Source organism: Cariama cristata, unplaced genomic scaffold (genome assembly GCF_000690535.1).
Source record: "Cariama cristata isolate BGI_N322 unplaced genomic scaffold, ASM69053v1 scaffold11353, whole genome shotgun sequence".
In the NCBI taxonomy this organism is placed as follows: domain Eukaryota; kingdom Metazoa; phylum Chordata; class Aves; order Cariamiformes; family Cariamidae; genus Cariama; species Cariama cristata.
The window spans coordinates 6,541-28,974 of record NW_009610141.1 but is presented as its reverse complement, the minus strand read 5'-3'; the positions used below and the strand labels follow the sequence as shown (position 1 = coordinate 28,974).

The window sequence follows — 22,434 nt, the reverse complement described above, 5'->3', positions numbered from 1 at the left end:
GGATTCCGCTTACTGCACTGGTTGATGCTTGCTTTCACCTTAGTCTGATAAGGATTTTGCGATGTTTTCAGGGAAAGCCGAGGAGTTATTTCCTTACGTATTACAGATTTGTGGAAAATCATGATGTAAAATCCACCAAACACCTGTTTCTTAACTTGAATTTGTTAGTCTTAATTATTATTTTTCTCTTCAAATGTATTGCATGTATTTTGAAACTGCAGCAAGTTCTTGTAAACAGTATTTCTAGAAGAAGCATCAGTGGTTGCTGTATGTTATTATTTCCATGTGCATTTACAAAATGTTTTACTTTTTTTAATTTAGATTACGTGGATAAACCTTTGGAAAAACCTTTAAAACTGGTACTTAAAGTTGGAGGAAGTGAAGTGACTGAACTTTCTGGATCAGGGCATGATTCTAGTTACTATGATGACAGATCAGATCATGAGCGAGAACGACATAAAGAAAAGAAGAAAAAAAAGAAAAAAAAGTCTGAGAAGGAAAAAGAAAAGCATTTAGATGATGAGGAAAGAAGAAAGAGAAAGGTAAGTTGTGACTTTTAAAATTCAGATGTACCAGACTTCTTCATGCTTGCTTATCAAATCTAAAATCTGGGGCGGATTTTGGTTTTTTGTTGGTTTTGTTTTGTTTTTTAAATGACTGTTGCAAGAAGCTTATTGTTTGGAGACAGCACTTCACAAATGTAGAAAACTCCTCTGTGTGAGTTAGTGTATTTCTCCCATTTAAAAGAGATTTCCCTGTGGTGATTTTTTGAACGAAGTAAAAGCTTGTTTCTTGTAATTGCTTGGTTTTCTTGTCTTTGTAGGTGTGATTACGTCCATTTTTAAGTTGAATGTTTTGTATTTCAGCCAGGTCAGAAACATGTTTTGCTATCTTTTGAGGAGGGTATTTTCAGCTTTTCATATAAATCTAGTTTGCATTTCTGTACCTGAGATATGCCAGTTATTGAACATTGAAATTGATATGCTTACTCTAACAGCTTTCTGAAATCTGATCTGTTGAGTGCTGTGGTACAATAGTCTTGTTGGCTCTTGCTTAGAATAACCTGCATGCTAGACTTTGTGGCTTTGTTAGTAGAAAAGGGTGTGGCCACCTTAGTTGTCTGTGTTGAACCTTTAGGAATTAGATTGAAATCAGCAAGAAAGCACTGACGGTACAATTACCCGTACAATTCTGTTTTAGTAGTATTTGGTTTGTGTACTAATGATTCTCTGACCTATCTGCTTTTTTTAATTCTCTCCTGTCACGTAGTTTTACTGTTCTCATATGACAGCTTTTCGGTACTACTTTGTATGTGTGTACAGCTAACTTGTCATTTTGAATTTATTTATTTGTTAGCCTTGTATTGCTTGAAAGTGATATATGTTGTAGGATCATTCAGAAGCTCTTGAGTACAGGGCAGATAGTGGAAAATTTTCTTTGTACAAACATTTTCGAATGTTTCAGTTAAGAGGAAGGCTGGGACTTGAAATGTCGCAAAACAACTTGTCTTTAATACAAGATCTCGCAACATCAAATCAAATTATTTATTTTGCCTTTGCTAAATTGTCTGTGTGGGGGGTTCATTTGGATTTTCTTTTTCCCAGAACTTCATTATTAGTGCATGCAAAAGAAGCTAACAGATAGATAAGTAACAAAACCGTAGTCTAAATGAGGTTAATGAAAGTATGTTTTTCTGTGCGAACATCAATAATAACTGTGAGGTTATAGGAATGACTTGGGCATGCCTTTGCTTTGAAGGTCAGGAAGAGATCATTAATTGCCACCACTGTTACAGAGCATTTCTTATGGTTCTTTTGTAGACTTACGAAATTATCATGTACTTCATTGATTCGTGTTTAATGCAGCAAACAACAAAACCACAGAGCTACAGACTGATCTTTACTGAATAATAAATTAACTTTCTTCACTGTCTGGTGTAGCTTATTATCATGCAATTTTACATATAAATAGCTTCAGAATTTAACATCCTTTTCAGTAAAAGTACAATAACTAATGATAGAACAATAGTATATTAAATACAAAGAGGCAGAAGGTGAACAGTATTAACTTTGATCGGAGAAGAAAATTGAAAAGTGACAGTGAAAATGTATGCACTATTGTTTAAACCACATTATGACTCAGATATAGAAACGAAAAATCACTATCTCTTACCTTTTGGTATGTGGGATTATACTTTCCAAATATGTTCTTCTAAAATCTGTGTTCTTCCTGCTGTGCTAGGAGGAGAAAAAGAGGAAAAGGGAGAAAGAACAGTGTGACACTGAAGGAGAAACTGATGATTTTGATCCTGGGAAAAAAGTGGAGGTTGAACCTCCTCCAGATCGTCCTGTCAGAGCATGCAGAACTCAGCCAGGTGAGCAGTGTGAAAAATTAAATCATCTTGGTTGTTTTTAAAAGTTCACACACAACAAACCTTTTATCAGAGATACCAAAATGTAAAATTTCAATGGGGATTTGCTGAAATCTAGAGACTTTATTTTTTTCCAACTTTCAGAACTTTCTACTATATGAAAAGTCAATATGCCTTTTGCTGCTTCTAGGTTTTAGTAGGTTTGTTTTCCTGTGGCTGAACTTGCCAAGGACACCTGTCTCTGGCTCCTGTTACTTGGCAGAATAAAGCTGGCATAAAAGTGTTATGGTGCATAAACTTCTCATTCCTTCTCCTTAGCACTTTCTCAGAATTTACAAAACAGTGGTCAGAATATCTGAAACTAAGTTTTGCTCAGTTCAAGGGAAAAAATCTTGTAGAGACTGCTTAGCTGTTGTTACAGTCTTTTTTAAGTTTTAATATTAGTATCTCTGTTTTCATCAAAAATATGGCAGTAAGTTGTGATAGGGTGTCTCTAAAAACCATAGTCCCTGCCAGTTTTCATTTACCAATCTTCTTTAATTGTAATCACTAGCCAAAATACTTACCAGTTTTGTGTGGTAACTTCTGCACATTTAATCTATTCGGATTTTGCATGCTTTCTCTACCTGTAGCCATTGCTTGATAGTTAAAACTCAACATTATCCAGTGGAAACTTTTACTTACAAGGATTTTCAAATATGTCATAATCCCAGTACACGTATACCTGGAAATGGAATTTAGCAGCAAAAAGTTGAGTCTTTAGGAATATTGTGAGTCTTGTCAATGGGCGGTGTTCCAAAGACTGGTCAAATAATTTGATGGCAAATTTTCCAATTACAACTTTTTCTAATTATTACATTTTTCTAATAATTTTCTAATTTTTACATTAAATTGAGGCATGGTGTCCATCAAATGTAAAGGTGATCTAATAGAGGTAACTGAAATTTTCTGATCAAAGCTTTATGTCTCTGGGTAGTCTTGGACCCTTGAAAAACTGGCAAGCTAAAAGCTCGTCTCTGTATTGGCAAGGCTTCTATTTTCATCTGCTTGCAAGGTATCATTCGAAAGCATATAAATTAACCTGTTCTGGTTAAGAAGGGAAATGTCTCTCCATTATTGTGATGAAGAGTTGAAGTTCTAATTCTAGATTTCAGCATGCTGCTTCTTTAGTTTTTCAAACTTCACATTAAAGCCAGTCTTTCTGAAGTAGGTGCATGGAACAGGTAATTAATGTGTAGTGTTTATTGTTTAATCTGTACAGGAACTGAAATACTAGTTAACAGTACCTTTCTTGCCAGCAAATCTGCGTCTATTTGTCACTCTTTTTTTTTTGATTGAAAAGATTCAGAGAAGCTAATTGCATGGGTGTTAGGTAAAGAAACCATTAAAATTGCACAGATAACATGTTGTAAGAACGTGGATTTCCCAACTGCAGTATTTGAGCAACCAAGTCTTACTTTTTTTATAGGAAAGGAGAATTAACACCTTATTTTCACCTTATTAATATGTTTTCTTACAACTACTGGACTTAGTATTACATCTGATTTAATGTCTGCTAGTTTTTAATGTGGTTAAAACTCAATAAGTAGTCAAGGAAAAGAAATAGTTACTGTATGCTTAGAAATCTGATAGTCTTCTGGTTTGAAATCCATATCTCATTGACCTTCAGATCAGTATAAACTGTACTTGTAGTTAAGATTTTCTCTCTGGTATTTATATTTTTAAATAAATAATATACCTATACTCTGTTTCATTGTGCTTATCTGTGTTTCCTTCTCAAAACTGCAGCTGAAAATGAGAGCACACCGATCCAGCAATTACTAGAACACTTCCTTCGCCAGCTTCAAAGGTATTAAGCGTATTGTATCTACAGATGTGTCAACAGTGTCTAATGCATGTTTATATGTGTTACTTTACAACTTCTTATCCTGGTTTTCTGTTGAAAATAGTGCCTAAAGACTGGCTGTAATATGTTTGGTAAGCTTTGCAACTCCGTCAGACCTGGTAGTTTTTAAAGATTGGTTGAGGAAGATTATCACCAGCTATGCAATTCTAGCTTTTGCCAGGGAAGTGTTTTGGGGAGAGGGTATGTTGCCATTATAAATTTATTAAATATTAATGACTTAGTTTAGGAATCAAAAAACAGTTATGAATTTTAACAGTTTAAAAGATTGAACTGTTCTCATGAAATTTCATTTTATTCTGTGTCCTCTGTCAGATTGTCAGATACCAAAGCAAGTTCATAGCTGCTTACTTGATAATCCTCTTAATTTGAAGAGGCTTTTTATTTTATTGTTTTCCATAAGATGTTAATCCTGTACCTCATGTTTAAAAAATAAAAAATAAAAAAACCCCAATGAAACAAAAAAAAACCCCAACTCCAAAATCTTTCATTTTCCTTTTTTTATTAGATAGTGATAAGCTGAATTCACAACTAATTCGAAAATATTAAACACTAGTTATTTTTAGAGGATCTCATGAACAAGAATTGAAGAGGTTTACTCAGTGAAGCCAGAAGACCCATTTGGAGTGTAGCTAGAGACACAGAAAGTGTACAAGAAATAAATAAGTAATTCAAGAACTAACTGAATCTCTTTCAAAAATTTGACATGTGTAATCAAAATTCTGTCATGTATCAGGAAATTTTTCAAACATGCTTATATTTTATGAGAGTGCTTTTAGTGATTTTTCTTTTTAAGTAGTACTATTCTTTTTATACTATTAATGTGGTATGAAAACAGCGATCATTTTGTTTGCTGATATAAATTAAATGTATTGTTTTTATTTTTAGGAAAGATCCTCATGGGTTTTTTGCTTTTCCAGTCACGGATGCCATCGCGCCCGGATATTCCATGATAATAAAACACCCCATGGATTTTGGTACGATGAAGGAAAAGATTGCAGCAAATGAATACAAATCAGTCACTGAATTCAAGGTGAGTTGATAAGAGATTTTGTTATTTCAGAACTCTTTAGTAAAAAACTAAAGATTCTTTTTAGCTGTAGAAGCCTTTCTTAAATTAATTATTTTAACATGCATTTTTTTCAGAACTGAGCACTTTTGTATAATCTGTGTGTTAGAATGGATTTCTTGCTTTGTTTTTCACTGTGGAAGGTCTATATTTGTCAGATTCTATTATAGTCTACTACAAATTGCTGTGGAAACCAAGAACATGCTCTGAAGTTCTATGGAATTCATGCTGCTAGACATGAACAGGTATAAGACTATAACAAAGCAGTTGAAGAATGTGGAGCTCTTTGTTTTGGGTTTTTGTTGTGTGTGGTTTTGTTTTTTTTTAATCTAGATCTGGTTAGATTGATTAAAAGGCAATTTTGACCTGTCTTGAAGAAAACTGTGGATATATTGAAGCATTTTGTATAAGATTCAATAACAACTGTGTATTTTTTACCTTTAATTATCCTGTTTTCATATAACTTCATTTGGAATGGTCTTTTGGCAGAAAGTTACTTGGCAAATATATTGGCAACTTGCCTTAGCTATTTTGTGTATTGCTATTGCCATAATACTGTCTTGGATGCATTGTGGTTTTACAGACAGTGCAGTAAGAAATCTTTTAATGGTATTGCCAGCTCCTGGAAGGAAAGGAGTTTTCTTTAACTGATTCATGAAGTTCCATTAGCTGCCTTCAGTATTACTGTTTTCTAGAGTGGTGTTGGTACAACAGTAGACTTGGCAGAGAGCATTGGCTTGCTTCTCAGTGTTAATTTCTTCTTTTTAAAGGTCTAGCAAGGTGAGCAAAGAATGGCTTATATTTCCTATAGGTGCTTTGACAAAGATTATTCTGTGTTATGTATGCGTTATTTTTCAAAAAAAGTATACAGATTTACAGGAAATAGTAAGGATTCATAATAGCATTGCTATTAACCATGCCTTCAGGTCTCTAAATTCTGTTGGCTTGCTGTATTGTTTTATTCAGCAACTTAAAAAGGAAGTTGGAATGGGGGCTCTGTGGCTCTATTTAGTTACAGGCAAGGTTGCAATCTTTGGTTGCAAATATTGAAAAGTTATGAAGAGAGAAAAATATATTCTTAAATCAGGTGCCAGGTTAATTTATTAGGATCCAATTTTTGAAGTACCTGGAAAGACTACTGCATGATTCTTGGTTATTGATTTTCCAACTTCAGAAATTTTCAGAGACATGTAACAATATCTTTTTAATTCATAGAGCTTCTAATAATGCTTTCTATGCTTTACAGATCAGTAGCATGTGACTAGAAAAAAGGCACCCTAGAAAAAGCTTTGCAATCTCCAACAAATTTTTTTGGTTCTGTTTACAGTGGAGTGTTGCACCTTTGTTTTGGGAACTTGCATCAGTAGAAATTACTTGAAATTATGTATGATAGGTAACCATTCAAAGGAGAAAACAAAATCAGACTTGACTGTTCTGTTCCTTTGTTGCATGCAGTGGGCATCCAGAAGGCTGTTCCTTATGCTTTGGAGTTTTCTTCTTTTGCTTTTTTTCTAGTACAAGTGACCAAAGAAGTGGTGAAATTACTAGAATTAAAATGATATGTAAGACACTTTGTATCTTTCTGATCTCATTGTATTTCTCAACTCTATTCTGATTTAGAAAGCGGGAAAAACACTAAAAAATACTTACCTTAGTGCCTTGGTCCTTCTGTCAATTTCTCCATTTCTTCTGTTTGGTCCATTTGCATAAGGAGGAAATGTTATGTCTGGCATTCAGGGAAAAGTTTCTTGGTTTATTTTATAACCAGAAAGCCAATTCCAAGCACAACTGAGCATCTTGAAGCAAAAAGGGCTCAAACCTTTGCCGTTCTGTGTTACCTTTTGGCTTGCTTTTACTCCATGAGCCTGCTGCTAAAATGTTACTGTGTTTTTCACAGAACAGCCGTGATGGAATGGTATATTCCAGTCATTTAACAAAGGAGTTTGAAATTTTAACAGTTCTTTTGTTTTGTATTTTACAGGCAGATTTTAAACTGATGTGTGATAATGCAATGACTTACAACAGACCAGATACTGTTTACTACAAGCTAGCAAAGAAGATACTACACACAGGCTTTAAGATGATGAGCAAAGTAAGAGACCTATTAAAAACAAAAAGCAGAAACTCTTTGGATTTTTTTATCATACTTAAAGGGAACATAATACCAATGATAAATGTTATTTCATCCATCTATGATTAATTATAGCAGAGCCTGTTAGTGCTGCTATATTTAAGGGCTTGTTAGCATTCTTGTTATAACCACACCCTTATTTCTCAGCCTTATCTGCACCACTGAATTCTGTAGGAGCTTCTTGCACTGGCCTCAGTGGAAGCAGTTAAGATCCACATATATAAAACTCAACTGTAAAATACTGCTTCTGGCTGAAACGTTAAAAACAAGATCTCATTTAAGTTTTATTTCTGCATAAACAAGAAAGTTTTTCTTTTTTGAAGGTGATGGGTATAGGGGAGGTTTCAGGGGTTTCACAGATGCACCATATGCAAACACACTTTTTACTCAAATGCAGTTGTTGGCTTGTAAAATGAAGTTATTTTGGTGAGCTGCGCTGTGTGTGTGTGCGCGTGCGTGTGCATGTGTTGCAGTTATGGTAAGTTTTGTGTAAAATAGGCAGTTGTCTTTGCATATGCAGTTTTGTTTGTTTGTTTGTTTCTCTCTTGATAGTTGGGCTGCAGAAATTCTGATGCCATGCTACCATGACCAAATCATGTTGCATCGCCATTGGAAACGAGGCATTAAGAACAAAATAAGGCCATGGCCATTCCCATCCCATCCCATTATCATAGCATCTTGGCTATGAGGGAAAGGTTAAGTCCCTGCCGCTCTGTCCTTTTTGATTCTAGGAACGGCTGTTAGCTTTGAAGCGCAGCATGTCGTTTATGCAGGACATGGATTTTTCTCAGCAGGCAGCTCTTTTGGGTGATGAAGACACAACAGTTGAGGAACCTGTCCCTGAAGTTGTTCCTGTACAAGCAGAGACTGCCAAGAAATCCAAAAAGCAAAATAAAGAAGTTATTAGGTAAAGGTTTTAATGGGCATGCTTACTGGTTTGGTGCAGCTTTTGTAGTATTAGACAGCCAAAGAATTGAGCATAAAAACTCCTTTCAGCCTTTCTCCTTGTGGTCCATAGGATAAAAAGGCAATTTCATTGTATTTTATTTATTTGTTTATAGGACTAGTTTAATAACCCAGTGATTCCCAACTTGAAACAAACAATTCAAAGAATGACTGCATATTCTTTAAAACATTTACAGTTAATGTACATACAGATTTTTTTATCTTTCTTTATATTAAATAATGAGTAGTTTCTTCTCATGATCATTTGAAATGTTCTTTCATTTTTAACATAGCCACAACTACCTTTCATATCTTGTCCTTTTTTTTTTTTTCTTCTTGAAATGAATGACTGTATCAAAATCTAACAGTATCTTTCTAGGAGAGCAAAGTGGCCCCTAAATTATTTTATTTAACTTTGGTCTTATCTGACAGGATATAGAGGTACAGGAGATTATTTCTGGAGCAGATGATAACATCTACCCAGTGAAACCTTATTAAGCTTCTTTGTAAAATACATTGCTAGTGCAATAGCTATCTTCCAGTTAATAGGCACTCCCATGTCACCAAGTTATCTTTTTATAGCTAAAATCTAATTTTAGTCAAATTAAAGGGTTTTATTTTCTATTTTATGAGGAGATTTTACCAGAAACTGATTTACAAGCTCATCATGTTGTTTAGTGTTCTTATGTAGACATCATAGGGTAGATGCTGATTTTAAATTGTAGAGCATTATATCAACTGGAATTTTATGAAAATAAAACTGTAACAGAACATTACTAGTCATGTCTTAAATAACCTGGTCATGTAGATATGATCAGCAGGCTTCTTTCTTAAACATCCAAAGCAAAAAAAGTGAAATGTAACTTGTTATTTCAAGTTCATGCTCTCTCATTTTTGTTAAAAGTGAACTTCAGAGTTCTAATTAGCCACACGGTTTTTGTTACACTTCAAGGATTTTTGTAATCCTGCTTAAAGTCTGATGGAAGAAGTAGTATTTTAATGTAGTTGTTTTGTGGAAATAGCAGACTGCAATATGTATCTTCAAAAATAATTTTAAACTGAGTAATTTTTTTGGCTGGAACTATTCTAATGTCAGCATACAGAAACATATCTGTTGCTGTATCGTGCAGAATTATCAACGTGTAATTTGTTCTTTGTTTAATGGATTGTGTATAAGAATTAATGTTAAGACTTGATTGCGGGGGGGAGGTGGTTTGGGTTTTGTTAGTTTGGTTTGACTTTTTTTTAAAAGAGACGATGATTTGGTTTCTCTGGTGCCCAGGACAATAGATTTTCTGTTCTTAATTCTTACGTAGACTCTATTACAGGAATAACTTTGTACTTCGCCACTTCTTGTTTGATCATCATCAAATACAGATAGCTAACAGAGCAAGAAATTGAGACCGCCGAGCAGTATAGTACTGCTCTGTCTTTAATAGCTACCTTAACATACAATTCAAATAGTTAAAAATAACCGACCTGTAATTTTATCCTGATACCAGTGTCCTTGGCAATCAGTTGTGGTATAAATTTACTTTCCTGTTCTTTTCAGTGTTTATGTAACTTAGTAGTTGGAATTTATTTGGGTTTTTTTTTATTAAATTGACCTTTTAAACACTTGTATTTTGGCATCAATAGGATAGATACTATTCTTTTTGATGTACAATAAGAGCTTTGGGGGAAGAATTGAACCTAATAGCAGATATTTATGCCTTCATATTTTACAGTTAAAAACAGAGAAAGAGCTGAAGTCAATGTTTGTAAAGTGTTAAAGCAGTTTAGACCTCTATACTGTAGTTTGAAAAGTGACTTGATCACTTAGACATCCTAATATCTAAGTAGTTCTTGAAAATTTTGTCCAGCATGTTACAACCTTCTGAACATTCTCTCAAAATTCTTGTCCATTAAGTACTCTGTAGAGTGTGATAGAAAGTACCTGTTGTTGAGGAGTTTCCTGCTGTGTACACCCTTTCTTAAAGTTTCAATGAAGCAAAAGTCGTATAACACGTTTGTCTCATAACAGTATGATCCTGTGATCTTTTTATTGTCTTTAATAGCAAAACTTTCTTGTGTATCGGATCTGAATCTCTATACAGAGAGAAATTCTTAGCTAAGCAAATGGAAGAAGATAACCCAGGAGAGAGAAATGGATTTGGTGTGAGGAGATGCTCTACCCAGTACCTAAGGTGTTTGGCCCTAGTGTCTAATGTCCATATAATGCCCTGAAAGATTTTGATGTACAAAGTTTATTTTAAATATATAATGTAATGAAGACTGCCATATCCTATGGTATCTTCACACTTCCCCTTATAATACTGTCTTTCTCTAATTTTGTATAATAGCTAAGATATATCCTGTTCCATCTTAGGAATGCTTATTTGTTATGTTTTTATTATTTTGGTGTTTTAATTGAAAGGGATCTGCTGAAAGATAAATGTTAAATTCTGTTATTTCAATGAGAAGGAATGGTGTGATTGATACTGATTAGGAATACTAATTGCCATTATTAACAAGCATAAGAATTAAAGGACTCCCTGTTAGACTGGGAGCAGTGTCCTACTTCTCCAAGCAACTAAACAACATAATCCTCATAAATGCTGCCTGTTGGTGTTTTTTTCTCAGATTAGAGTTACATAGTCTCTGTTTCCTCATCATGTAATTTCTTTTCTGTATCTTTCTATTTGGAATTTGTGAAAATAGCATATTTGTGTATGTGGGACACTAAGAATGCATACGGCATTCACCTTGTATTAATGCAACTTTACTCCAAATCTCTGTTTTGTAATACTTTCTTTATTTTCATCAAGGTACAGAAACAATTAAATTTTTGAAGTTCAGTAGTTTGGTACTTCTCAGCTTCTACTGCAAAACTTCAATTTCCTAATGTGATTATTATAATTCCACTTAAATGCTGAAGTAGACTGACACTGGGAGAGGAGTGGGACTGATTGTTCTATTTAGCAAACCCAGAATTGAGCCCTTTGTTTTGTTCTAGCTTTTAATTTCTACAACTACTGCTCTTCTCTTTCTTAGTTGCATATTTGAACCTGAGGGAAATGCGTGCAGCCTGACAGATAGCACTGCTGAAGAACATGTCCTGGCACTAGTGGAACATGCAGCAGATGAAGCTCGGGATAGGATCAATCGATATCTACCCAACAGCAAGGTCTACTGCACAACAAAGTTCACAATTCTATTTTGTGTCTGACTATTGAATGCTTTGTTTCATTGTAGGAAACAGGCTTTAGTATGATGTTTTCTGAGACTGTAATATCTAGGATGTATGTTCTGTGTGGAATAGCAATACGACTGTTGTCTATCATTTAGTTCCCACTGAAGCCCATTGTAGAGTGTCCTAAATGGATTTCAAGTTGTATTGTGTGTTGAACATCTTCAGAAATTCACTTGCAGAAAACATTGAAATGTTGCTCAGTCTTGAATCCGACTTCTTTAATTGCAACCCTTAGCATTGAAAGTGATTAAAATAGCATCACACTCTTCTTATTGTTGCAACCTCAGAAAAAGCGAACTTTGGCATAGGTTGAAGGGTTATTAGGATTTCCCCCCACCAAATTAAGGAATTCAGGAATTTTTAAATGTTGAATTACTGTTTTCAATGAGAAGTCCAGAACCTCTTGTAGTTTTGTACCTAGAATTAGTAGCTGTCAGCTATAACACATTCTTGCATGAGTACAAAATACAGACGTCCTTCAATGACTAGGAGAAGATAGCAGTAGTTTGTCCATGTTGGAATTTTGAACAGGGCTAACCACAGGTTTGATTATCTTGAACATGATTCTGATACTGTGCCATGTGTTTGGTTTTTGTGCTGTTCCAAGAGTTAGAAGGAAAAGCTCAGTGATACTGTTAGTGCAGTTTTCTCAGCACGATCTGTTTATGAGCTGTGTTTTTCTTAGCTGTGTGATAATGGTGGATTCCTTCATTATTTCATGCTAGGGTTGGAGTGAATGCTACAGGCATTTGCTACAGGCCTATGTTGAGATATGTTTACTCTGTTTCCCTTGCATCGTGTGAAGTCTTATTACCGTCTTTGTCGTCACTTCTCATTCTGTCACATACTCTAGTGACCACTGCAGTCGAAAAAAGAATCAGGATATTGCTACATCCTGCATATTCCACCTATTTTTTTTAACAACCATTGCAGAAGAAACATTTGCTTTGAAACACTAGTGGTAGCAGTTGTGTCTTCAAACTTAAATGTCTGTTTCTTGGACAATGGGTTTTGTTATGCAGTCACCTTAGGCTCAACTGGATTAGAAAGGAAAGCCTCAAAGAACAGTGGGAGAAGGTTTAGCTTCTTCAGTATATTTCTGTTTCTTTAGATAATTAGAAGACTTGCTATGATTGAATGCTATTTGAAACATCCAAAGTAAGAGTGGCTTTTTTAAAACCTTTTAAAACAATACCAGTTTTCTGCTAATTGCTAGCTTTACTGAAAAGCCCTTTCATGCTGATGCAGTCAGTTTTGCAGTGTTCAAGAAGGAGTTGTCCTAGGTGTGCACCTTTTGTCTAAGCTGTTAATGAGCTAGACAACCCACTGCAGATCCCACTGAATCTAGGTAACACTGACGTGTTCTTAGAGTTCAGCTGTTGTTAACTTTTATCATCACTTGAAGATACTGTTCCTGTTCATTCTCTTTTCAGCATTTGTCACCTCTGTTTTTATTATATGCCAACATTGGCTTTGGCCTTATGTATGGAAAGAGTTTTAAACTTTTTAAGAAGGAAGGAGGGAAAAAAATAGGGGAGAGATTTATTGTTCAATTTGCTTGGAAGTATTTACTAATATTTCTTTAGGGAGAGTATAGTTTTCATTTTCCATCTTTACTGAGAAGTTAAGGTCTTTTTTGCGTAATTCATGGGTAGTCAGTTTCTGACATCAGCTTAGTTTGTTGCATCAGTTCTGGCTCTATCTTTACAGACCTCAGTGTGTTCTGTTGTCTTTCACATCTCTGGCTGTCTTTTTAATGTTGTGTTTGTGTGCTCTGATAGGTCTGTCACAGCACTTCTTCCTCTTTAAGAATTTGATAGTGTGTTCATAAAAGTACTTGTAATTAGAGAAGGTTTTGAGTGAGACATGAAAACAAGCAGTTTAGTCTAGTTTTGAAAATAAACAGTGACGTATGTTGTAGATAGGAGTTATGGTTCTGCTTCTAAAAAGAAAATGTGTTCTAGACTTGGCAGTCAGAAAGCCTGGCTGCGTACAAATTATAGTTTTTGTCTTGGATGCAAACTTTAGATCTGATTTAGGAAGATTAATAAAGAGTTGTATATATGATATACAAACTTTTACTCCTAAGTCTTCTCTTCTGAAGCATTTGCTAGGTGGTGATAAATAGTTGTGACTCAAGATTCCCTATATTAAAAAGGGAATACCAGAGTGCAAGATCTGAGTACAGCTAAAAATGCTTTTTATAGTTTTCTGTGTAAGTAAGCAACTCCTTCTTAAGTTTGGACTATTTTGAATTATTACTTCTATATCTTTGTGGTTCTATTTACAGATTGGTTATCTGAAAAAAAATGGAGATGGAACTTTATTATTTAGTGTAGTAAATTCGTCTGATCCAGAAGCAGAAGGTAAATACCATAATCTTTCAAGCAAACATTTCTGATGTTGAATATTCTAGCACATTTTGAAGTCTTAACTGTACATACAGATCGTGTGTAGTACAGACGAGTTAAAAAAAAATTATTCCCCAAACCGTTGTCCTCAACAGCTATATTTAGTATCTCCAATATAAGATGATTCTCTTTGCCTTTCAAATTTTCCCTCTTCAGATCATCTCCATTTTACTAATGCCAACAGTGACAAGGTAAAATAGTATCTTTTTATAAGCACTTATACATTGCTACAACTTGGAAGACAGGCTTTCACTCCAAGTACCCTGTAGTGTTAAATTCTAATAGACAGAAGGTGAATGAAAGTGCTGTAATCCTATGTAAATGTCCAATACACAAATTCAGAATCATCTTCTACCTTTTTTATTTCCTAATTTAAATTATTAGCTAAATTTCAGTTTTAAGTTAATTAGGGTTTACTTAATTGTTTTGCTGTAGTTCCTTGATCTTTTCTGTGGGTTTTTGTTTGTATTACTACTATACATTATTTATATTGTCTTATGCTTTCCACTTGTTTTAGTTCTGAGCTCAAAATGCAAAAGTTTTGAAAGTTTGTAATGACTGAAATGTCATAGTCTTTATGCTGCTGTATGTCATGTTGATTTAACACTTTTTAGAACTTTTAGTTCCTTCTCTGCACCTTTTCAGATTGGAATTCATTCACAGCTTACCTATTGTTGCACTGATGAGTGCATGAACCCTTTTGACTAGTCACATTTCTGTTGATTTTTTTTTTGATTGGCAATACAAACCTGTAGCTCTTATTACTGTCTAAATTCCTTTTCATTTTGTAGTAGATTTTTCTGGAATGAAATTGAGCATTTTGGCTTCTATCATACCATTACTTATTTCTGAAAAAAATTAAATACGAAAATGAATGTGATTTAACACCTCTGAAGTCATGCCACTGAAAATTTAAACAGTGATGGTAACGGAAGCTGGGCAAGCTTTCACTGCGTGGTGTAAAGTACTGTACTGCTTCCTGATGTTTCTGTGCTCCAGAATCTCTTTTTGATTGTTTGTTTAGTTAATACTAGTTACGCTTAGTTTACAGCTAATAATATAATCTGAATTTTTATTGTAGTTTTTTTGTGGTTTTTTTTAATCCTAGTAAGGTTCTAGGGATAAATTTGCTTTCTGTTGTTCAGTAATTGAGCATAATTGCCATTAGATTCTGTAACACCCAGAGAGATTTAAAATAACAAAGTTTTCTAAATGTTGTTGGGATATTTTTTTTTTTTAGTTTAGAAGCATATTCCAAATTATTTGAACCATTTTAATTAAGCAGTTCTCAGAACTTCAAAAGAGAGAAGTATTGCTATAGCCATAATGGTAATTATTTTAACAAGGTTCTTTACGTGGTGTCTGGGTTTCTTTAGACAAACTACCACTTAGTCAACATAAGAAATTGCTTTTATTGGTTCATAATATCTGGATCTTGAATGTTTGTGAATCAACTACTAAAAGAATTTCAGGTGCTGCTGTATACTTTAAAAGTGAAATGACCAAGCAAGCCATAGATTTTGTGAATAAGAGATGGAAACATATTTACATAATGTATTTGAAATTTAAATGGAGAACATGAATTAAACTACCTGTCGTTAAGGTACAGATTAAAAGATATTTAACCTTTATGGCAACTGCCACTTTTTAAAAGAGCAAAATCTAAATATTCACTATAAGTAATTTTTAAAGATTAAATGCTTTTCTAAAAATTATTATCTTCTTTTCAATCAAATTATTAGAGGAAGAGACTCACCCAGTGGATCTGAGTTCACTGTCAAGCAAATTATTACCTGGCTTCACTACACTGGGCTTTAAAGATGAACGAAGAAATAAAGGTAAATGCCAAATAACATGTTTTAACTTCGTGTTAATTAAATGTTTGAGCAATTCCTTGATATAAAATAGTTTCAGATTATACCTATCTCCAAACGAAAGTTCACTTGGGTATTTCTATAATATATAATTATTCCATTTTCAGCAGAATGCAGTTTTAATTAAACTGACTTTTTTGCTTATTACACATAATTTAATTAGGAGTTTAAGGATCAGTTTTTTGCCTTAGTGTTATAGCCACACTAGAAGCTTTCCAATAATGGTGCTCCGTTTTCTCTGGAGAAGATAATTTTTCCTGAGCAACTGCACTTAGAGTTGAGAAAAAAAAGCCTTTTGGTCATTTGCATTTTTGTATCATAGGACAAGAATTTCATAAACTGGATGTTTTTTCTACTATTATTGACATTTTTAATAGTTTCTAATCTGTTCTCCAGAAACTTACTGGCAAAGAACAGTGAAGTAGACACACACAAAAAGCAGAAATATAAAAGAGGACGGGGAGGTGAATCTTTTTTTGAGGGAGTGGGGTGGTTAACTTAGTTCTTTATTTTCCAGTAGTATAAGTACATTTATTTATAAGGTTAAAATAGTTGTGCTAATTCTAGAGTCTGGAAGTGTCCTTGAGATATTGCTCTTGATTTCCACTGGAGGAAAAAGCACACTGCACTTTTTGTTTTCTGAAATAGATACAGAATCTTCCCCCACCAAGTGATCTTTCACACTTGTGTTAATCATTTGTCATCTCTTTCTTCTACCTGTCTAGTAACCTTTCTTACAAGTGCTAGTACAGCACCTTCCATGCAAAACAACTCTATATTTCATGATTTGAAATCAGATGAAATGGAGCTCCTGTACTCAGCATATGGTGATGAAACTGGGATACAGTGTGCCTTAAGGTAAGTGCTTCCTTATTAGGAGGCCCAGCTTCTCATAGCAGTTTTATGAAAAGCAATTTGGACTAAATGTCAAATAGGAGCCTCCAAATCCTGATTTTTTTTTTTTTTTCTAAAATGTTTTTAAAAATAACTCACTATAGAACTTGAAGCTAGCTTTCATCCTGGTTGGTGGGGATTTTTTTGGTTTTGCGTTTGATGTTTTGTTTTGTTTTCATTTGCACTTTTAAGTTCCCCTGTTTTATTGCAAGGCTGTTATGGATCTTGTTATTAGGGTCTTTGACCATAGGATAGTAAAAGTTGCTAAAGATTGAGCATTTTGCTTTAAAGCCAGCACTAAGTAGGTTTAGATATGCATGTAATAGATTTCAGTGACTTTAAAACAGTGATATTTTTCAAGGAGTTTCAAAACAGTTAAAGCTACTTGAAAAGGAAAATGCCACTTTTCATTGAATTGTTAGTCTTGGCCGTAAAGAATTAATCACAAGGTTTTTTCTTTTCTTTGTGTGTGTGGTTTTGTGTTTTGTTTTTGTTTTTTTTTTTTAACCCACTACTAATGATGGTTCAAGTGAAAATTTGCTGGTAGTTGTGAAAAACAAGTTTGCACATACATTTACTTTCATTTAAAAAAAAAAAAAAAGGAGGGGGAGAAGGAAAAAACCACCCTATCTTGAAGGCCTTAATTGCTTTTCTGATGCATAAAAGACTAAACAAGGAAAATGTAGGTGTAACACAGCATCATTGGGGAAAACCATACTGTAAGTTGAAGTATTTTTTAATGAAAGTAAACATTTTCTGTAATGCTTATATCTCCATTCCTACTAGCTTACAAGAATTTGTGAAGGATGCTGGAAACTACAGCAAGAAAATAGTAGATGAACTTCTGGACCAGATCACTAGTGGAGATCATTCCAAAACTATTTATCAGCTAAAGCAGGTGTGTCCTTGGTGCACAGAAATGTCACAAGTTCATCAAAACCAGAATGGAACTGTTTCTGGTTTTTTAGTATTGTATAAGATGCTTTGTTTTCCACTGTCAGTTTAAGCAATGCAGGCCTAGCTGTTCATGCAACCGTGCAGTGAGCCAAGTTAGAAACTGAATTAATCAGCAGAGAAGTAATTTTTTTCTTTTCTCCAGCTAGATCAATTCTCCCATGTGGTTCACTGTGTGACTGTGGAAAGGAAGAGGCAGCAGGGGTGCAACATAGCGAGGGGGGGTGGGGATTGACCAACCAACGGAATGGTGTTAGGGCAGCCCTGAGACTCCATGCCATGACTTATGTATCCGCCTCTGAGTTGTATTGCAATGCTTTTGTTAAGGATTTTTTGGGTTTTCTTAATTTAAATGCAAAACGTATTCCTTGTGGAAGGATTAATTATTTGGAACATTGAAATAATGTTGAAGAATAGATTAATATTGCTGTACAGTTATCTGTTGCCCAACGGTGCTAACTTTTAAATTCATGTAGTATGTCTGAAGGAAAAACTTCTAACTTATTTCCAAAAGCACTTTACTGAGGAGATTCATACTAGGACTGGAGAAGAGATTTTTCTCAGAAGTATGTGTAATTCTAGTGGGAAAGTTTACACTCCCAAGACAAAATAGACTACCAGAAACTGCAAAATCTTGTTTCATGTTATCTTCACTCTGAAAACCACTCTTAATTTGAAATAATTGTCAACTCTTTAAAATGATGACATTCTGAATGATTCAAGAATAAAGAAAGGGAGGCAGAGGGGAGGCTGGAAGGCACTCAGGCTTTCTGACATGGTGGAAATGAGATTATGCTAAATCTCTGCAGACTTAGAAGTAGAATAGAGTGGATGATGTTTGGGGAAAAGGAGACAATAGAATGAAAAATACAAAGGAACATTCAGAATTTTCTGGGTATTTTTTTCCAATCCGTACTGGAAAAAGATTGTATATGAAACAGGAAGAAATGTAAAGGATTAGTTCCAAAAAAAATCTGAAAGTTCAAAACAATATTTTGAATATTCATCTACATCTAGAAATGTATGTATAAAACATATTGAACTTAGCTCTAAAATAAAAGATGTGCCTTTCCGTTTTTGCCAGCTTGTTCTAGGAATATTTTTCCAAACAAGGATTTCTAAATATCTTTCAGATGGCCAATGGCTTTTTACCCTTAGAAATGCTGTTCAGTTGTGACATGTGGATATGTGAAGATTTTGTGCAATTAAATGTGTTTCAGTGATGATATGCCATGGTGTTTTATACTGGAGTATCTTGTGCTGCCTAATTTGAGTAAGAATGAGTATCTCTGAAAGTGCAACCTTTAGTGATTTGGAATCAGAAGTTACTGAAGTAATGACTAAGCTACTGCAGTTGATTGTAAAGTTTATGGGCAGAAGAAATAGTGTAAGGGGACTTAAAGATTAGTTAACATGCATAATATTAAAATATTTCAAAACAGTAACTGTTACATTGTAATTGCATTACAGATATGTGAAAAAGTTAGCTGTCTCTAGCCCCGTTTTGTGTGTGAAGTTGGAATATACTTGAAATTCTACAAGGGAGAGGTCTTTCTCTTATGTTGACTAAAAGTAATTGTTAGTATTCTTTCTTTCCAGAGGCGAAACATCCCAGTAAAGCCACTGGATGAAGTTAAGGTAAGTTATGCTGATACTCAGTCTGTTTTTGGGGTTTTGGGAATTTTTTTCTTGCTTTTTTACTGGAAAAAGTGTCTTGGCATTTAAAGTAGAGGAAGTGATGCTCTCTGGGCTTCCAACATTCAAATTCCTTATTTTATTTAATGTGCATCTGTTCTGTATAATAATACAGAAAAGATTGATAAGTGGAGTATATGATAAAGAAGAGGCTGTTAAGTTAGTCCTAAAGAGGCTGTCCTGGTTAGTTCTAAATTGTTTATGTTATGTCACCCATCGGAGAAGAGCTAGTCTTTATTTTTTTGTAAAGATTCTATGCAAACATCACAAAACATGATAGTGTTCTCTGGTGGCCTAGGATCTCATCATGGTAAACCAGTAAATTACACAAACTAAGAGTATTCTTAGGAAACATAAGTATAAGCTGTAAAATGCTAAGATCTAAATATAATTTGGTTCTTTAGGTTCTGCCAGTTCTCATAAAAGAAGAACACAAGTTGCGTAATGCCTGTCCGGATTCTTCCAAACAGATGATGGTAAAATAGTTTGTGTGTAAATAAAAAAAAATTTTTTTAAAAAAAAATAAAATTGGGGCATTCTTTTTGTTTCAGTGCAGGAATATGCATGCTCTGAGGTAGAAGGTTAAAATTACAGTATCTACAATAATCTTTCAGTACTTAAAATAGATTTTCTGATACTCAGTCTGTTTTAGCTGGTGGCTTGCTTTGTCCTGTTGTTCTATATGCTCTAGTTCAATTCAGCTTGCATAACTAGATCTCAGAAAGACCACTTAGGAATCTGAAAGATACTTGGATCTGCTGATGAGTATTTGAGGTTCAACCTGCTGTAAAAGCAGAAAAAACAGTAGTATTTATCAGTTTTACCGCATCCTTTGAAAATGTGTGTTAGAAAATAGGGGTAAATAATGCATATCTTATGCTTTCACAGCTACTAATCAAATCTTTCTTTTAAGTGGTACAGGTTTTACATTGGAAATTATTTGTGACAACGGAACATATGCACTGTATTCCATGGCAATTCACGTAACAATTATATGGATTAAATTATAGCAACTAATAAAATTTATAGTTTTATAGATATTCCTTATGTTTTGTGGAAAGGTTTGTATTTCTCTAGAAGGTAATTGGTTATAATTCATGAAAGTGCTAAGTTCCCTCTTTCTAAAAAATAATACCTGGTTGTGTATTTACCTGCATGTCTTATTCCTCCTACTGGAATAGACAACCTCAGAGAATTCTGTTAGGGTGTGTTTTGAAACTTGATGACTTTTACTTTGATCTCTTACTTTTTGCCATTACATAGCAGTACTGCAACAGGTATGGAAAAAATGAAATTGTTGTAGTGCAGGCTGTATTTCATTATCCAAATGTATAGAAAAAATACTTGAAAGACCAGCTCCAGCTGATACTGTGTGTAGGGAGGCCTGCCTTACTGGTTTGATTAGTCACATACTAAAAATTGCAATAAATCCAGTGTTGCATTGAGAAGGTGAGAGAAAAGGGGATCTGGGAGTGATTCATGATGGGGGATACTGATAATACTTCTCCCTGCCAGGGTTCTGCCATGAGACAGGGATGAGCTGAGCATGTAGGATTCAGTAATGTTGGTTTCAACAGTCCCAGGTGATGAGATGAAAGACACTTAGATGACCCTGCAGATTGTTTGCCCTTCCTATGACTGGTCTGTCCTGGAACCATGTTTGAGCTGTGAGTTGCAAGTTAGCCAAGACTGGATGCTCCAGTCTCAAGTGTTGTGGTGCGCACTTTTGAGGGTATGGATCCGTGTGTTTACCTTAAACATTAAAAAGCTATTATGACAGTGTGTAACTATTGCTGGACTTTGTTTCTTGTATTTTAATAGGTTGGAGAATCTGCTGGAGACAGTAACACTTCTGACTTGGACTTTCTCTCTATGAAACCGTATTCAGATGTATCTCTTGATATTTCTATGTTAAGTTCGTTAGGTAAGTAATTAAATATACAAGCCATCAGTTTATGTTTCAGTTGCATCGTTTAGGCAAAATAACGGCTGGATTTGGTAAGAATAAAAAAGTGTTCAAAAAGTAGTAATAAGTCTACATTTGATGTAGGTAAAAGTCTGGGGCTGGTACAAGATAAATGAAACCTTGGTCTATTTTGAGACATCCATGTGCCAGCCAAGCTAGCTTTTCGTGTACCACTGAAGAAAGCAAAGTATTTGTACCTCACAATTTTGATAGCTTTGCTTGTTTTTTATGTGTTCATAGTAACATAAATTTTAAGAATCAACGTGGAGCTTTGGCTCAGAAATGTTATTGCATCATATGCTGTCTTTTGAAATAACTTGGAAAGTAGGTAAGTACGTGAAACTCAATTGTATCACCACTTGAAATGTCCTAAAACACAAATCAGAAGAAACTTCCGGTGTTGGAAAGACTTTAGCTTCAAATAAAGCAGTGGTATAAAAGTATTTGGATGTTGTTTCAAATAAATGTCTTTGGTAGGTGTTCTTTAAATATTACAAGAAGTAATGTTCCCATTTCTGCAGGCTGCTGAGCTGGTTATATGTCTCCAAAAATGTCATCACAAAAAAAAATTACTGCTTATGGTTTATGATACTTTTAATTCAGAATGTGAAAGATACCAAACTATCTATTATAAAACATAACCAAGGTAATTGAAAGCTTAAAGAAAAAAAAAAAATTCCACAGATTTCTCCCAGAGGTGCAGTATTCTTTGAAAAGCAATTGTAAGCTGATTATGCTGTCATACACTAATTTTACTGCAGTTCAGTAAAAAATACTATCTGTTTTATAGATAATGTTTAGACGTATCAATCTTACTGTGAATTTCTTGCTCCACTGAAAGATGCTTGTATTTTTCTTCTCTGATCTTTCTGTAAATAATTGGATTTCTAGATTACTTAGCTTCTGGAGAGAGTTTATGACATTATTTCTTATCATAATGCTTGCAAAGTTAGCAAGGTCTGCATTGAAGACAGTCCAAAGAGAAGGGA

The 22,434-nt window shown here is 34.3% G+C and overlaps 1 protein-coding gene across 1 annotated transcript in view; it reads left to right on the top strand.

The window, feature by feature from the left end:
* Positions 1–321: 321 nt before the first annotated feature.
* The window catches only part of BRD9 (bromodomain containing 9), a gene marked incomplete at its 5' end in the record, with an annotated part of 23,681 nt that continues 1,568 nt past the window's right edge, over positions 322–22,434 (top strand). The window contains 14 exons of the mRNA XM_009697775.1: positions 322–542; positions 2,242–2,374; positions 4,160–4,220; positions 5,163–5,307; positions 7,325–7,435; positions 8,206–8,381; positions 11,453–11,585; positions 13,942–14,017; positions 15,805–15,900; positions 16,662–16,794; positions 17,617–17,728; positions 19,384–19,422; positions 19,884–19,955; positions 21,301–21,403. Of these exons, the coding sequence (XP_009696077.1) occupies positions 322–542; positions 2,242–2,374; positions 4,160–4,220; positions 5,163–5,307; positions 7,325–7,435; positions 8,206–8,381; positions 11,453–11,585; positions 13,942–14,017; positions 15,805–15,900; positions 16,662–16,794; positions 17,617–17,728; positions 19,384–19,422; positions 19,884–19,955; positions 21,301–21,403 (1,611 nt within the window). The remainder of the gene's footprint in view (positions 543–2,241; positions 2,375–4,159; positions 4,221–5,162; positions 5,308–7,324; positions 7,436–8,205; positions 8,382–11,452; positions 11,586–13,941; positions 14,018–15,804; positions 15,901–16,661; positions 16,795–17,616; positions 17,729–19,383; positions 19,423–19,883; positions 19,956–21,300; positions 21,404–22,434) is intronic.